Raw genomic sequence first — 16888 nt, 5'->3', positions numbered from 1 at the left:
AAAAGCGGGCTAGGTCTCATTCGAGAGGGAAACAAAGAGGCATCCACCATCTCGCTACTGTTGCGTCGGAAAAACTTAAGTAATTGGTATTTTTCCGGTTCAGGGTAGCGTGGCAATCTCATCAGGTAACTCATCCGCGTCCTACACCGTGGAAACCGTCAATCGCGTATTTATTTCAGACGTTTTACGCGACGGAAAGTACTTTAAACTAGCTTGTTTATCGGACACGTCGAGCTACATTAGCTTAGCCGAAATTGCTAAGCGCTAGCAAGCAGGACTTGGTCGCATATTTACCTTCAGCCAACTGGGCTTGTATTTGACTTTTTAACGTTGACGTCATAAACCTATATTTTCTAGGTTTCCATCATGTCCCACAAACAGATTTACTACTCCGATAAGTACGACGATGACAAATACGAGTACAGGTGGGTACTTCTTGTTTATCAAATTTACATGTGACACTGACAGTAACGTTCTCTCGGTTAGCTTACAGGTTTACATCGATCGAGAACACTCTATTCCTCCTCCCAAGGGTCCGATATCTATCAAAAGTAACCAGCAAAACCATGAAGTATTAAACTCACACCCGTATCTGTTATATAAACTGGTATAAAGAAAACACCAGACCCTTTTAGCGAACTCGATCGATCTGTCAGCAGGCGTTTCCCTCGGCCCGCCGCTGATTGGTTCCGGTGCCGATACGTTTCACCTGGAATCAATCAAGTGTCGTCCCACTTCCGGCCAGGTTGACGCCTCATAACAATTCAGTAGCGGTGTCTGATAGCCAACATTTAACAAAGGTAGTCACTGACCACCAGAAGGCCTCGGGCTATTTAAAAAAAGAGCTAAAGGTCTGAATTACAAATAATTTTCTAAAGGATTTTGCCTCAAATGTGGACGTGGCTTACATAAAAGATGACACGATTTTCCATAAAATGGTCCAAAAACACCCTGAAGGCATCACATTATTATTTCATCTTTTGCCACATTTTGAGGTTCGCAGTTAGAAATACTATGCGCTCAAATTTGTTATGTAATTGTTTTTTTTAATAAATGGGCCTCTGGTTTTATAATCTTAGGGAAGGAAATGATTCTTATCTTTTAAGTACAAGTAATCTGCCCGAACAGCTGCAGCCATTTCACCTCCCACACAATAAAAACTCAGTCCGCCAGGAAAGCTTAATCATTGAGATGTGAAGTAGAGTTTCAAAATGAAAAATAACTTCTTTTTTTTTATTTTTATTTTTTTACATCATTAATGCTCATGACAGTCTGGCCAAAGCAGATCTTCTTTTATTTCTTTCTCCTCAAAAAGCTCAACCCAAGCGTCCATCCGTTTGTCACGTCAGCACAGCATCCGTCAATTCTGTTGTCCTGACACTTGAGCCTCTGCTTTGGCTGAATTTAGAAATTTGCCGTGTTGCCGGGGGGCAGTTCTCCTTGGCTTTTTGTAATAATTGTGGCTGTCAGTGGTTAACACGGGCTTGTTTCTCAAAAGCGGATTATATAAGATGGATGGCCCCTGGTGTACTGCCTGTCAGAAATCTATTTCGCCGACTGTTCTGCTTGAAACTTCTGTTTTAATGGGTTACTTAAAAAGAAAATCTGTATTTCTATGCATGTTACCTTATTGATAACCTGTGCATGTTTTGGGAACCTGGGATGTTTACTTTTCAGTGAGGTCTTGGATGACTGCCTCAAATAGGAAGGGACTGTTTGAACATTGAATCTGACAGTAGTGAAAAATTTACTGCGTTCTTTCTAAAAATGACCGCCTTGTAGGGATGAGTTATACTGCAACAACTATGTGGCAAGGTTTTTTTTTTGTTGTTTGTTTTTTTTTCTCTCCTAAGATGTCGATGGCATCATGAAGTCAAATGTTGTCTTTGGAATTTTTAACGTGACTCTCCCTTTAACCAGTGATCCGTACTGACTTTTTCTCCCAGACATGTTATGCTGCCAAAAGACATTGCAAAGCGTGTGCCCAAAACCCACCTGATGTCAGAGACGGAGTGGAGGAACCTGGGTGTGCAGCAGAGTCAAGGATGGGTCCATTACATGATCCACCAGCCAGGTAGGGTTCACGTCCGTCCGCTTTGTCGATCGGCGGCTTGAAAGCACGAATGTTGCCGGGTGTCCTCGTTGGCGCCCATCTGTAATGAACACAGCATTTGTCCACTTTCACAGAGAGGCGCGTTTTTGATTCGGCACCGCCGCTGCTCGGTGTCAATAACATTGATATTTTTATTTATTTCGGGGCCGGTAATGGAAGAAGCGAGAGACGCCGGCTGTGGATGAGCTGTGTTTCTGCTCATTCCCAGCTGATTCGATCAAAGATCGACACAAAAAAAAAACGCCTTTTGTTTACTCGGTAAAGTTGGACTGAGACTAAATGAAAGCTCGGAGCAAAATGCCAGGATAGAATAAAAACACTATTGACGCCTCTTAATGAGCGCCACGGTGTGTCTCTGCTGCCGGGCTCCTGAACCTGAAATAGTGGCATTTTCTCCATTCTCATCACTCGGTTTTCTAAAGAACAAGTTAGCTCACAAAGGAATCCCATTTCCTGGCGTAGCTGCAGCCCGACGCTTTTCCACAGTAAAAGGTCTGGGTGCGATTAGCCTGTCAGGAATGGCGACGTCCGTCCCGGTGATCCCATCTAGACGAACGCTCGCGTGGATTCTAAACTTGTCAGATCCTCGTCCGACCAAAACACTGACTCCAATTCTCCTCTTCCTTCCGCCAGAACCCCACATCCTGCTCTTCCGGCGCCCACTGCCGAACCCGAAGTCGTAAGGCAGCGATCCTCCGGGTCCTGGGAACATCAGTCCTGCTCATCTGCCACAGATCGAAACCCCCCCCTTCCCTCCTTCCCTCCCTCCGAAACAGATCTCGCACCTTCATTTTTTCTTTGCTCCCCCCCTCCCCCCCATCTCTGGATTGGGGCTGATTGTGTCGGACCCGGAGAAGGACTTTAAACACTGGTGGAGTTTGAACAAGACGGGAAGAGTCGTCACCCTGACTCGTGGGGGAAAAAAAAGAGAAAAAAAAAAAAAGTTTTGTCAGAAACATTCAAAATCCTCTTCATGTCTTTTTTTTTTTTTTTTTTTTTTTTTTTGTCCTTTGACTAACCCTTCACTGTCCGACTTGCTGAACCTGCCTGCACATTCTCCAGCCCTCTAGAACAATTGTAGGATACGGCGGGTGGGGGGGGAAGGAGAATCTATCAAACAACTGTTTTTAACAGCTCAGGTCAGAGAGGGGAGAAAAAAAAAAAAAAATCACCCAAAAAAAAAAAAAAAACAAGCCAGGCAGAGGAAGTGTTTGTCTGTGAAACATGGAGACGCAGCTCTAAGTGACAGGAAGCTGCTGGATTTAATGGGGGTCGATTGGCGTTTAACTTTTTTTTTTTTTTTTTTGTCATGTGCATGAAGAAGCTGCTGTAAAGAAAGTTGTCCAGAAACAAGGCGTCTGGTTTGACACCCGAGATCCTCTAGAACCGGCCCGACCGCGTCCGCGAGCTGCTCAGTATTTATGAAAGTGTCGCCATTTCTGAAATAAATGCTTAACTTTTTAATCCCGACCGGCGTGGCCTCTTGTGTCGCGGAGAACTTGATGTCCTCTACTTTCGGGCATCTCACACCAGCTAACTCCTTGTCCTCGTTCCCTCCATCCATAAGCCTCTAACCTTCCACGTTGGTTCCTCTCATTCTCCCGCTGCTGCAGCCAACCTTCGTTCCTCTCCTCCACCTGCTCCCCGCTCTCGCTGCAGAATAATCTGGATTACCCAGTTTAGAAACCCCCTGACACGGATTAGACGTGTTTCCACACTGACCTCATTCTATTCACACTTTTTGGCACCGTAAACTGAGGCCGGTTTATCGAGCGATGCCCTTTTTTTTTTTTTTTTTTTTAAATTATTTCAATACTCGAATTGGTCTGAAAGTTTAAAGTCGCAAAACTGGAAAATGTCAAACCCCCTCAGGTCGGTTCACACAAATTCAATTAGTGCTGGATTTTTTTTTTTTTTTCTTCATTTTCCCCCTGGATGTGCAACTGTTTTGTGCAAATTAAGACTTTTGGAATCATGTTGCAAAACTTCCAATCTACATTTAATCAGTTTTGCCCTCCAACACACACACACACACACACCCATGCTGCAGTTTTGAGGTCATCATACCGACTGTTGGTTTAAATAAAATACACCTTGAATTTTTTTTAATACTTCCCCTGTTCGACTCACCGGCTCCGTCTGAATTGTCAAATTATGGCCGAGCTACATTTCTCCGCCCGGCCAATCTCTTTCCCCGGAAATGTGGTTTTACACGTCGACTGATCGCTCAGGGCCCTTTGACCCCCCCCACGCACACACACACACACACACAATCCAGCCTGTTTACCAGGAAAACAAATTTCCATTAGCTGTCAGGGTGGCACCGTGCGACGTCTCCATGCAAAGACAAAGTAATTACCCGGCAACCGTGAATAAATTCACCTGACGCCCAGGAAACACACCTATGGGATGTGTGTGTGACGGTCGGGGAGGGGGATTTGCCGCGTCTATGCATTTTTTTGTGTTCATTATGTCTCAATCGTTTGGATAAGGGTGTGGCGGCGGTCCCTAAACCTGTTTTCTTCTTTTAAATTTATTTAAAATAGGATTTAAGAATTTACGAGGAAAAAAAAAGCAAACACTTGTGTGTCGAAGCACCGGTTTAACAGCCTTGAGGGGGAAAAAAGGAAAAAAAGACAAATGTCCTTGTTTCACTGTGTCCCTGCCAGCATCTCCAAACCGATTAGATCTAAAATTTTGCCGTTCGAGAGCAAATAAACATCCAAAGGTTAACGTCCGTGTGACAAAGGTATGAAATAGTTTCATGAAATTCAGATTTCTCTACATCTGCCGTGTTTTCCGTCGCAAACTTCACGGATTGATCGGATAATCGGACTATTCTCCCCGTCCGAGCCAACGGAGGGGGATGATGTTCTTTCGGAACGAGACGAAAAACATCTCGGCTCTGAGCGCGTCTCCTTGCCCGGGGCCGAATCCTCCCGGGGGCCCCAAACAATGAAAGATTAAAATTAACATCTTTCCAAACTCCAGATGCAAAACATCCAAGGTCCTTACCCTCAAAGTTCTGCAGCGTCGCTGGTGCTGGTCCAGCGCTCGGCCTCTAGAGGGCACTGTGACCCAGGTTTCTTCAGGAGACTGGAGATCTTCACTGCACTGAACCCTGCTGGAGATAAACCCATATATTTGTACTACTTTCTGCAGTGTTGACACTAATAACACCGAATCCGCTTCCATTGTGTGTTTGTTAAATTCGCCTCGGGTGACAGACAGCGAACGGGAGCTGTCCCACGACGGATGGACGAGGCTTCTGACGTCGCCGTGACAACAGTCCCGGCGCCACGGGAGGCGACTGCACCTCTTCAGACAGCTCCAGCAAATGGAGGGGAGAAGTGAAACACAAACATCCCTGACTATTCTTTTTGCTTGGGAGGATGGGTGGGAAGTAATGCGGAGGTAATCATCCAGCCGGTCAGCAATCTGAGCTCCCCGCTGAGCGCCGGCGAGGTGTGTGTGTGTGTGTGTGTGTGTGTGTGTGGGGCCGGAGTGAGATGTTTGGAGCCTTGAGGTATTTAAAAAAAAAAAAAGAGGCAGAACATCTGCCAGGGGATCAGTGAGTGGTGCTGAAAATTGGTTCCTGTTGGAATCTTAAAGGCAAAGATAACCTGAATGTGTAACTATATTTACAGAATCGCAAGGGAGAGCGGGAAAAAAAAGGGAAACCAGCCAATTTATAAAGCAGGTGACCTTTACTGGGAGCTGTTTTCTTATCACGTTCATTTATAATGTGACTATCCTGAATTTCTACTATTTTCAACAACCCCCCCCCCGTCCCCCCTCCCATGGCATTCAGGAGATGTTTTACCCCCCCAGGTTAGAATTTTGGGTGGGGTTGAAATATGGACGGCTGCAAACGAGGCTCGGCATCGTTAATCACAGTTTCAGTCACCGTTGGAGGGAAAATGTCAAAAAACGGTGTAAATGACAAACACAATGTTGTGGGGTTTTATGCAAAATGCCCCCCCCGACATCCCCGTCATGCAGACACACACACACACACACACACGCATGCACACACACACCCCAAATCCCACAGAGGGCTTTGCTGTCACGTCAGTTCGGAGGCAAAGGACGAATATCGGCTCTTTTTTGTTTATTTTTGCGTAAAAAGTGTCTCGAGCCGCCGCTGGCCTCAATTACATTTAATTAACCGGCATTATTTATGTTTATCTATAACTAAAAACATCATGATCAGTTTTGTTCCTCATCTCTGTTCCTCCCAGGCTACATCCTGTTTGGTTATTTCCTCTTTTTAAAATTGATTTTTCATCAAATTGATTTTTGATTTCCAATTTATCCCGATGAAAATGACAAACAGAATAAAGATTGCTCCCCCCCCTCCCCGCCCCCCAATAAAAAATTTGGCCAGTAAATGTTCAGTCATTAAAGTGAATTTAAATGCTTCAACGTAAATGAACGTACTGTTAAAAAATAAAATAGAATATATACATATATTTATGAAAAGGAAGGTATATATATGTATATACATACATATATAACACTTAATTCTACACATGCATATTTGTATGGGAAATTTATGTATAATATATAAAAAATATATAAAAAGAAAATGTATATATATATAACATGATACATACATGCATGTATATATCTAGCTAGCTAGCTAGCTAACTAGCTAGATATAGCAAGACTTATATACATAATAGCAGGTTATGCATGCACATATGAATACATGTATATATATATGTAGATATGAATGTATTTATGGATAGATAGTTGATCCGACACAGTGGGGGCGGACAGGAAGTTGGAAGCGGGCCTGACGATCCACTTCCTGTTTGGAGCAGCGGAACGGACACAGGGGCCTCGCACTTTGTGAGACGTCCGGAAAGCTCTCGGTCCGACAATTAATTTTGCGTCGCAAAATAATTGATCGGGCAAAGTATACAAAACAAAGGAGGGCGCGTCCGTCTGAGGTTAATACTCTCAGACAACAGACCGCCGGGCAGAATTAATCCCTGAATAATGCATTCCGCTATGAATTTGTAATTCGGAGGCATTTCTGGAATCAAACGGCGTGAAAACATGAACCTCCGCAGATAAAAGGTCGTTTCCAAGGTGGAATCAGATTCCGATCCGGAAACGAGGAGCGACGGCAGAATTTCAAGAGCGTTATCTGGATGGAACAGAAGGGGGCGTCGCCCGGCGCGACGGCGCTCACCTCTCAGAAGATGCCGACGTCCAGTCACCCGTTCATCGCTTATCCTGTGGCGGCGGTGAGGCGGGAGGAGGCGGGGCTTAACCATGACGGGGTCACCTGTCAATCAATCAGACATTCGCTCATTAGCTCCTTCAACGAACCAACACGGGAAGGTGGCGCCACAGAAAAACAAATTTTAGCGATTTCGCGGCGACGGAAACACAATCGGAATAGATTTCTCGCTTTCCGGCTCTCCACCAGCTGCACGTCTCTACTTCTTCTGAGCAAATCGTTCCGACGCCGCCTTTTTTTTTCCATCCGGCCTCAACGGTTGTACATCGATATGACGTGCGAATGAGAGGGTGAATAAAAGAAAAAGAAAGACTTTCCTAAAAGAAAGTCTGCCTTTTCTCAATCTGCCTTTTCCTGTAAAGCCATAAAAGAATGGAATGGGCTTCCAGACAATCTTAAGAACATGACTGATTTTTACACCTTTACATGGGCCGTTAAAAATTGGATTCCGGAGCACCAAACATGCTAACGCTAACAATGCCAGACGGGTATTTTGGTATCAGATGACCAAAGTAACGATATCACAACAATATCACAACAATAGCACTTTCAACCTGCAAAATACCTATTTTATTGGCTGTTTATATATTGTATCGTTATTTTATTGCCTATCTGTATATTTTATATATATTGTCTATTTTATACAGTTTTATATTTGTATTGTCCAGGACTATAGATGGAAATTAGCTATGAGCTATAGTCTGGTACAAACATCTCTGCCTCTGTGCTTTATGTATTTGTACACTGTCCTAATAAACTTATAAACAAACAAACAAACGATAATCGTGTGGTCCTGTGATTGGTCCGGGGTGACCCCGCCTCACGTCCGAGGCCCGCAGCGATTGGCTCCGGCCCTCGGACGTGAATCGCGGAAACACGCTCAGGCGATTTTCAATCAATCGGTTTGGATCGATCGAATTCATCCGCAATTGTGATGCGAATAAAGCCCATTCCTCGTCGTCGCAAGATTATCGGCGAATAAAGCAAGTCTGATTCTAAAACACTGTAGCGTTTTAGTCAGAAAAACAACTGGTTGACGGTAAAACGCTGTTGTTGTTTACAGCCTCGCTACACAAGCCTGCAATACAACTCACTGTTCCTGCTCAATTCCAGGTAAAAAAAAAAAACAACAAGCAGAATTCCTTGCACACCAAACAAGCGCGTCGCTACAACACATAAACATCTGCCCTTCTGGTGAACCAACCCGCCTTTCCGCACGAGTACTCGAGTTTGCACGTCCGCGCCCTGGACGGAGGTTTAACCCCGGCCCCGGCTCATCCACTCCCCGTAAAAAGCCGGTCTAATAGAGTTAGCCGGCGGCGCATCGATCCGGTCCCGCCGGCGACTCGGGCTCCTCCGGTGACACGGATCGGGGGTGTTTAAACCCGGGGGTGTGTCGCCGCTAAGCCGTATTGATTCAGCTTACATCCCGGTCATCGGAGCCGACGGCGTGTTTGCGCTGTACGCGGCTTGCGGCCGTCGGGGGAATATCGAGATTGTCCCAAAGCGGGAGCGTCGCCGTCGATAAGGCCGGGAGGGGTCAAGCTGCCGGTTCTTATAACCCCTCGCCGCAAACATCGGAAACGGGCGGCTCAGATCTCGGCTCCTGATCACCCTCCGCGCCCCGCGGGGCCCGGGCTTCGGGGCCGACACCAAACAATTTATTCACATTTCATCCCGAAACTCAATTTTAAAGGGGGGCGGGGGGCGGGGGCTCAAAATGATATCAGCCCTACAGACGGCTGCCCGGCGGTTTTCAAGAGCCGCTCGAGAGGGGAGGTTATAAATCAATTTTAGGACGGAGCCGGCGCTTTATCTTGATTTCCAGCCTTGGCAGATCCTTTAGGGGTCTTTTAGGCATAAGTATATTTCTTGCGCTGGCGAGCGGCGGTCGAAGCGTCTGACTGCTCCCTTTATGTAGAACAAGGCGATTCAATCTGGGGCTGATTCCGTGACCGGCTCGTCTAAATGAGGCGAATTAAAGCGCACCGGTTGATGGGAATTCGGGCGCCGGGGCCGCGGGTATCGATCCGACCCGAGCCGCGGAGGACTCCGGCACGGGGATCCCCGCATGTGCGACCGGACCCGCGTTATCGATCAACGCGTCGGGTCCTAAGTAGCCTCTCCGTCGCGCCCCCGCCGGACGTGGCGGCGCGACGTGCTTCCGAGATGATAGTAATCAGTTGTAATGGTTCGGTGACCCCACACAGCTCCGCCGTTATGAACTGCCACGGCGCCGTGGATTAATCTTGGCGGATTATAGAGCGCCGCCTGACATATTGACCACTTGCGAGCTACTTATCCTCCCTCTGGATAGACATTGTGTCAAACCAGAGCTTAGCGTTTATGAACTACACCCCCAGCGAGTCCCCCGATTGTTTACTCCTCATCCCTCGCCGCCGCTAAAGACTCTCTTTGCATGATAGATAGGCAATATACGAGCCGCCGCCGCCGCCGCCGCCGCCCCCTCCAGCCTGTTGTAATCCAAACACATTTGAGCGCGATGGTTGTCAAATGGCGGCCGGTAATCAGACACAGACGAAAAATGAATAATGCATCACAATATGTCTGGCTATCATGGCGTTGATTGTTGTCGGGATGAGCCGGAAGGGAAAATGCATGATGCGCGGTTGAGGCCCCCGTGTCCGACGGCGAAATTTTTGTCTTTTTTTTTTTTATTTCTCAATTTGGGGGCCAGAATGTACTCCCGCACAATCGAGGGAGGGTTCGGGGGGGAAAAAAAAAAAAAAAAAAAGAAAAAGCCGGTTCCTCTCGGGGAGCGACCGGCTCGTCCAGCCATCTATCACTCCACCCTGCCCCAGAAGTGGAGACACATTGACAAACAGTAGAAGGCAGACAATTAAGATTGATGCAACTACAGAGACGTGGCGAACGCGCTGGAAATAACAAAGAAGTCCAAAGTGAGACCGCGGAGGCGGACGACTGTGCTTACATTTGTCTCCGCGTGTGGGTGGGGGTACTAACTAGAAGAAAAGCAAATGTTTATCGTCGGTAGTTACTCGAGCTGAGGTTTTTAACGTGTCTTGATGCACACTCACTGGTGTGAATTTTTTATCGCACGGGAGCAGTTTAAATTCCCGGATCCAAAGAGCTGGAGGGGGGTGTTACTGAAAGGAATCAGAAATTCAGATGCAAATGATTTCCCGTGCTGCACATTTGTAAGACAATCATGTAGCGGTAACTAACAGCTAAGCTAGCAGCGCGAGAAAAGAGCTGAGGTGGGCGGGGCTCAATATGGGAAGATTTTTTTTTTTTTTTTCCTCTGATGTTGGTAAAATGAAGATGCTCACCTTTTGCATTAAAAAAAAATCACCATATAAATTTGTAATTTTTTAATTTTTTCATGATTTTTTTGCGGCATATAAGTATTTTTATATATTAATTATTTCTTTTTTTTGTTCAGAATATAAGCATTTTCAGGACGGTGACCAACCAGGGCATGGCGTTCTACATCCTGGGCTCTGATTGGCTAAGTGACCGTAGCGTTATTCTATGCATTTATTGTTCGTTTCACATAAATTTTTAAGAGCAAAAGTGTTTATAAGAGTACAGAAAAAATTATCAAGAGTGTGTAGACGGTCATACAGCTTTAAAATATATATAAGCATAATTTGCACAATTCTATCCAGTAATTCTTTATACACACACACACATACATATACATATATTTATTTATTTATTTATTTCATTTTATCTTTTATTTTAAATTATTTATTTTATTGTATTTTTTTTATTTTTATTTTTTAATTTAAATTATTTATTTTCTGTTTATATTATTTATATTATTATATTCTGATTATTTTTAATTTATTTTTAGATGATCACAATTTGAGACGGTCCCCATTTTTTCTGATTTTCCTTTATCGATTTTTTCTTTATCGCGGCTGGTTGCGGAACGAATCCGCCGCGATGAACGATGGACTATTGTATCTTTACAAATGTGAAAATAAAAGGTAACCCTTTTATGGGGAGTCGGCACAAAAAAGGCCCAGATGAAAATCACTCTGAGAAATGATGACATTTGCACGGCGGCGAGGTTTAACTACGCAGCTTCGGCGGGAAGGGGACAAAAAAAAAAAAAATCTCAACGTCTCCCTGTGTTTTCTGGCAAACCTGGGAGCTGAACTTTATAGCTGGCGAGGGAGGGCGTCGTAAAGTGGCACGAATGGCCATGGCATGAATAAAAAAGCCGCAATCTTTCCTGACAAGAGTGACATTTCGGCGCGGCGGCGGCAATTTTTCAGCGAGTTACATGATGACAAGCCCTCTCCATTGTTATCTGAGCGCTAATGCTTTTAGCCCCACTTTCCGAATTAGCTGTCAGCCGCTTTCTCAATGGTTCTCCTCGGCTCAAATGACTGAATTAGGCTCTACCTTTAAAGATAATTGCTTAATTGGGGTCTTTTCATATGCTGTCGGCAGCCGAGGACCTGAGAAAGGCGCTGATAACGCTGTAATTACGCAGCTACGGCGGCTATGTGCATTTGGCCAAGACGGGGTTGACAGGCGTCTTTTCCTTCCGTTGAGTCGTGGCTCTTTTTCCCGGAGGACGACGACGACGGGGGGGGGGGAAGGGGGTCCTCGTGAGGCCGTCGCCGGCGGGATCTTCCCGTCTGCTAAAATCCGAGACGCCTTCGGGGCCCGCGAACGCTCCGGGATCCCCGCTGTCAGATGAAGCCTATTTGTGCGAGATGGCGTCCGGAAACATGGCAGCGGATTTTTTTCTACATTTTTTTTTTTTGTAGCGCGGCGGAGGGAGAGGTAAATACAGTGATGGTCTCGGCTGAATAACGGCAGGGTGTCAGAGGTAGACTGAGCGGACGGACGGGGGGGGGGGATACAACCACAACGAGGAGGTGGGGTGAGATTAGTTTTGCTCCGGTAACGACAGATCATAAAAACACGAGGAGGTGAGGGGGGGAAGAGGAGATGAAAAAGAGGAGGGGGGGGTTTGAGGATTAGTGCCACTTCAGGAATGACAGAGCATGGAGGGGGAGGAGGGGGATCCTGGGAGTTTAGTTGGGATTAGATTTGCTTGAAGGAGTGGGGATTGAATGAGGAAGAGGGAGCGGAGTGAACCGGCCGGCGTCCTGGAAACAAAACCTCTTATCAATCAACTAGTGACAAAGATCCCTCCTCCACCTCCACCTCCACCTCCACCTCCACCTTCAACCTCCATCCTTCTGGGTGTCTTCATCCGCTGGACATCAGCTTTTACCTCGCAGGAACCCCAGCGGGAATAGACTTTCTGGTTTGTCACATGTAAAAAAACTAAATTTTATCCATCCATCCATCCATCCATCCATCCATCCATCCATCATTTCCTCCATCCATCCATCCATCCATCCATCCATCCATCCATCCATCCATCCATCCATCCATTATTTCCATTATTTCATCCATCCATCCATCCATCCATCCATCCATCCATCCATCCATCCATCCATCCATCCATCCATCCATCCATCATTTCCTCCTTCCATTATTTCATCTATCCATCCATCCATCCATCCATCCATCCATCCATCCATCCATCCATCCATCCATCCATCCATCCATTATTTCCATTATTTCATCTATCCATCCATCCATCCATCCATCCATCCATCCATCCATCATTTCCTCCATCCATCCATCCATCCATCCATCCATCCATCCATCCATCCATCCATCCATCCATCCATCCATCCATCCATCCATCATTTCCTCCTTCCATTATTCCATCCATCCATCCATCCATCCATCCATCCATCCATCCATCCATCCATCCATCATTTCCTCCTTCCATTATTCCATCCATCCATCCATCCATCCATCCATCCATCCATCCATCCATCCATCCATCCATTATTTCATCTATTCGTCCATCCATCCATATTCCAGATGTTTTGTGTCTTGAAAGGGAAAGGGTCTGTAATCACTCACAGGGTTTGTAATATTCCTGGTTCTCTCTCTCTCTCTCTCTCTCTCTCTCTCTCTCTGTCTCTCTCTCTCTCTCATAGGAAGCTATCCTTTGCTTTTTGCGCTGGAATCGGACCATTAGCTCTGGAGATTTGTTTGTTTTGACTCCCGGTGGCTCGTCCAGCCCTCCCTCGCCAGCGCGCCGCTAAAGAGGGCAGCTCTGTGTTCTCCATTCTTCTGACAGGGGCGTAGGAAAAAAAAACCAAAAACAACATTTACAATCCATTTGTTTTTTTGAACGTTTCTTTGCATGGATAGAAGACGGGGCTGGCTGGGGGTCGGGGGCGGCACAAGAAACTCCCCGCTAATTACGCTAATCTGCATTGCAGTAAAGAAAGACTGAAACAAAAAAAAGAAGAAGCAACGGCCGGGTTTAATGGGAATAAACGCCGCCGCCGTCTTCAACTAATTAGGTTCCTTGGAAGGAATCCATCACGTGAAAACACGGCTCATAAGCGTTTTTAAGTTTGTATTACCTGTCCAGACGGTTGCCAGGCCAGGTGAACGTTTGCATGACTCTGCAGTCACACACACACACACACACACACACTAGAGTCGGGAATCTATTTCCCGCAGCGGAGGGTTTTGGCAAGAAAAAAGGAGCTTCGCTGTCAGACGTGGACAGTGTGCACGGGTCAGGTCACGCCGCAGACGGCTAAAGCTAGCAGCAGCCTTGAGGGGTTGGAAGTGTGTGTGTGTGTGTGTGTGTTACGCTTTGCACGTACGGACACACTCCCAGCACTGCCACGGCGGGAACGTCAAACCTCCACCGTGACAAATAGGCAAAGGAAGGGATGGAGGGCCCTGACAGGAGTTGTGCGAGTGTGTGTGTGTGTGTGTGTGTGTGAAAGAGAGAGAGAGGAACAAGTGAATTGATGGAAAGAGGTTGCACAGATGAAAGGGAGGAGGGGGGAAAGAGAGAGAGCAGATGGAGAGAGGTGACAGTACAGCAAGAAAGAGAGAGAGGGGAAGGTTTGTGTTTAATTAGCTGCCCTGGAGAGTGTCTTGGTTGAGCCAAGGAGGAACATGGGATGTTCTCTAATTGGCCCTGCTCTGCGGAGAGGGAGGGGAGGAAGAAAAGCAAAAGAGATATGAGACAGACACAAGAGGGAGGAGAGGAAGAATAAAAAAAAAAGAAAAGAAACGAAGAGGGGGGGGAGGGTGACTGGACCGGCGTCGGATGTTGAATGAGCGGCGCCGCTGTGATCGCCGCTCTCATTTACTCACAGTTGTTCTTGCCGTGTTTGTCTGCAGCGCTCCGAGGTAAACTGTGCTTAAGATGGGTTTGAGATCTGTGTGTGTGTGTGTGTTTGACCCACACACACACACACATGTTGGAATTTAAGACGACAGATGAGTACTTTCCGAGTTAGGAGTCGGGGAAGGGTCCGAGCAGAGCCCCGGTCTCGAACCCGGAGCGAACGTCCAGGACGATGAAACAGAAACATTCATTCATTCATTCATTCATTCATTCATTCATTCAGCTGTCATTGAGCAAGAGGCAGTGTTCGCTGTTACCAGTCTTTTACAGGGCCACGTTCAGAGACATGCAACTATTCACTCATTCATTCACACATCATATTCATTCATTCATTCATTCATTCATTCATTCATTCATCATACATAGGCGTTCATTCATTCACACATCATGTAGAGACATACAACCATTCACTTGCTCATTCACACATCTTGTAGACGTTCAACTATTCATTCATTCATTCATTCATTCATTCAGTCAGGCAGTCAGTCATGAATTCATACACAATATAGAGATGCAAAACCAATCTTTCAATCATTCATTTACTCACATCTTGTAGAGACATCATTCATTCATTCATTCACACATACTATAGAGAAATACCTTTCATTCATTCATTAATTCACACATTCAATAGAATGCAACCATTCATTCATTCATTCACACATACTATCGAGATAAAACCATTCATACATTCATTTATTCAAACATACTATAGAGGCATACAACTATTCATTCATTCGGTCATTCATTAATTCATTCTTTCAGGCAGCCAGTCATTTATTCAATATAGAGATGCAAAACCAATCTTTCAATCATTCATTTACTCACACATCTTGTAGAGACATTCATTCATTCATTCATTCATTCATTCATTCATTCCCTCATTCATTCATTCATTCATTCATTCCCTCATTCATTCATTCATTCATTCATTCACTCATTCATTCATTCATTCACACATACTATAGAGAAATGCAACCATTCATTTAAAAGTCATGTAGAGACATTCATTCATTCATTCATTCATTCATTCACACATACTATAGAGGCCTACAACCATTCATTTATTCATTCACACACCTGGACACTTCAGGGTCTCCATTGAACATGCTGCTCTTGCATGGACCGCGGGAGGAACCCGGAGAACCAGGAAGAACCGGCGCCGACCCGAGGAGAACAGGGAGCCTCGGCAGCGAAAGGCCCCCCTGTGGGAGTGGAACCGGGGACGACACGGACAGTTAGGATTCAGAAACCCTCTTTTCCCCCCCGGGGCCTCCATCGCCGCCGAACCCTCGACGCGTTTCTCGCCGGAAACGGCGTCCCACTTTCCGCGCTCGTCGGTTCTGCGGGGAACTATTTCCACTCGCCTCCAGAAACAGAAAAAAAAAAACGCTACGCTTGATTCTGCTCATAACTCCGGCTGCAGATTACCTCGAGAAGCACGGCCACGCTTTCTGGAAAGAGACACTCCTTTTGAAATTTTTCACCTCGAGAGAAAAGCCCACTTAGCCTCGGCGTGTTCCGGAGGAGGCCGCGTCTCCACCGCCGATCATCTGGATGGATAAAAAGCACTCCAGGCGCGGGGGGAGAACATTACTTCTTTTTTTATATATATTTCAGGGGGGATTTAGGAGGCGGCGGAGCCCCTCGTCGGCATCCACTCGAGTGAAGCCCGAAATCCAAAGTATGGAGAGCCTCTCCGGGCTTCTTCTCAATATTGCCGTCGTGCATTTACGGCGGCGACCGGGCGAGATGATGAATAACGGGCTCTGGACCCGCTTTGACTTTTACAGCGACACATGCAAAAAAAAAAAAAAATGGCAAAAAAGACACGGATCGACGTGTTCCGCGGCCATTTATCGCGAGAGCACTTTTGTTGCAGGAGGATGGGGGAGCCGGGGGGGTCAAGGAGAAACTTGGTTGCCGTGACACGCGGCAATGAGGAGAGAGGAGAAAGCTCAGAGGATATGAATTAGGGAGCAGGAGAGATGGATGAAGGGAGGGGGGAAGGCGTGAGAGAGACAGAGATGGATGGAGTGAAGCGTCGGCCGCACTGCCGGGGGCAGCGCCGCCGAGAGAGGCGATCCGCAGATGCGCAGAGGAGATCCGGGAAAAAAAATGAAATGAAATAAAAAGAGGAGTCGAGAAGTTTGGGAAGCGGGGGGATAAGAGGCGGCGCGCGGAGGGTAATCCTAGGAAAGCCAGGGAGTGGAGGAAAAATACAAATCAGAGGTGGAGGTGCGTTTTGGAAAAAAAAATCAGACCCCCTTCGTCACGCTCC

General features: G+C 46.3%; 1 protein-coding gene and 1 long non-coding RNA gene across 3 annotated transcripts in view; one reads left to right on the top strand and one right to left on the bottom strand.

The window, feature by feature from the left end:
* Positions 1 to 5: 5 nt before the first annotated feature.
* Positions 6 to 3839, top strand: cks1b (CDC28 protein kinase regulatory subunit 1B). Its single transcript, XM_086178334.1, has 4 exons — positions 6 to 125; positions 358 to 425; positions 1947 to 2074; positions 2747 to 3839. Exons 2-4 carry the CDS (start codon positions 367 to 369, stop codon positions 2794 to 2796), a joined length of 237 nt encoding a protein of 78 aa, XP_086034460.1. The 5' UTR covers positions 6 to 125; positions 358 to 366; the 3' UTR covers positions 2797 to 3839.
* Positions 1996 to 16888, bottom strand: part of LOC147216095 (uncharacterized) — a 156401-nt gene continuing 141508 nt past the window's right edge. For both annotated transcript variants that reach the window (XR_015109170.1, XR_015109171.1), the window contains exons 5-7: positions 7314 to 7409; positions 5129 to 5237; positions 1996 to 2153 (exon numbers count right to left, since the gene is read on the bottom strand). This is a non-coding gene — a long non-coding RNA (uncharacterized LOC147216095). The remainder of the gene's footprint in view (positions 2154 to 5128; positions 5238 to 7313; positions 7410 to 16888) is intronic.

Source organism: Fistularia commersonii, chromosome 30 (genome assembly GCF_037954325.1).
Source record: "Fistularia commersonii isolate RoL2024-O1a breed Wild chromosome 30, RoL_Fcom_v1.0, whole genome shotgun sequence".
In the NCBI taxonomy this organism is placed as follows: domain Eukaryota; kingdom Metazoa; phylum Chordata; class Actinopteri; order Syngnathiformes; family Fistulariidae; genus Fistularia; species Fistularia commersonii.
The sequence above is the reverse complement of the archived record's forward strand: the minus strand, read 5'-3'. Positions and strand labels throughout refer to the sequence as shown.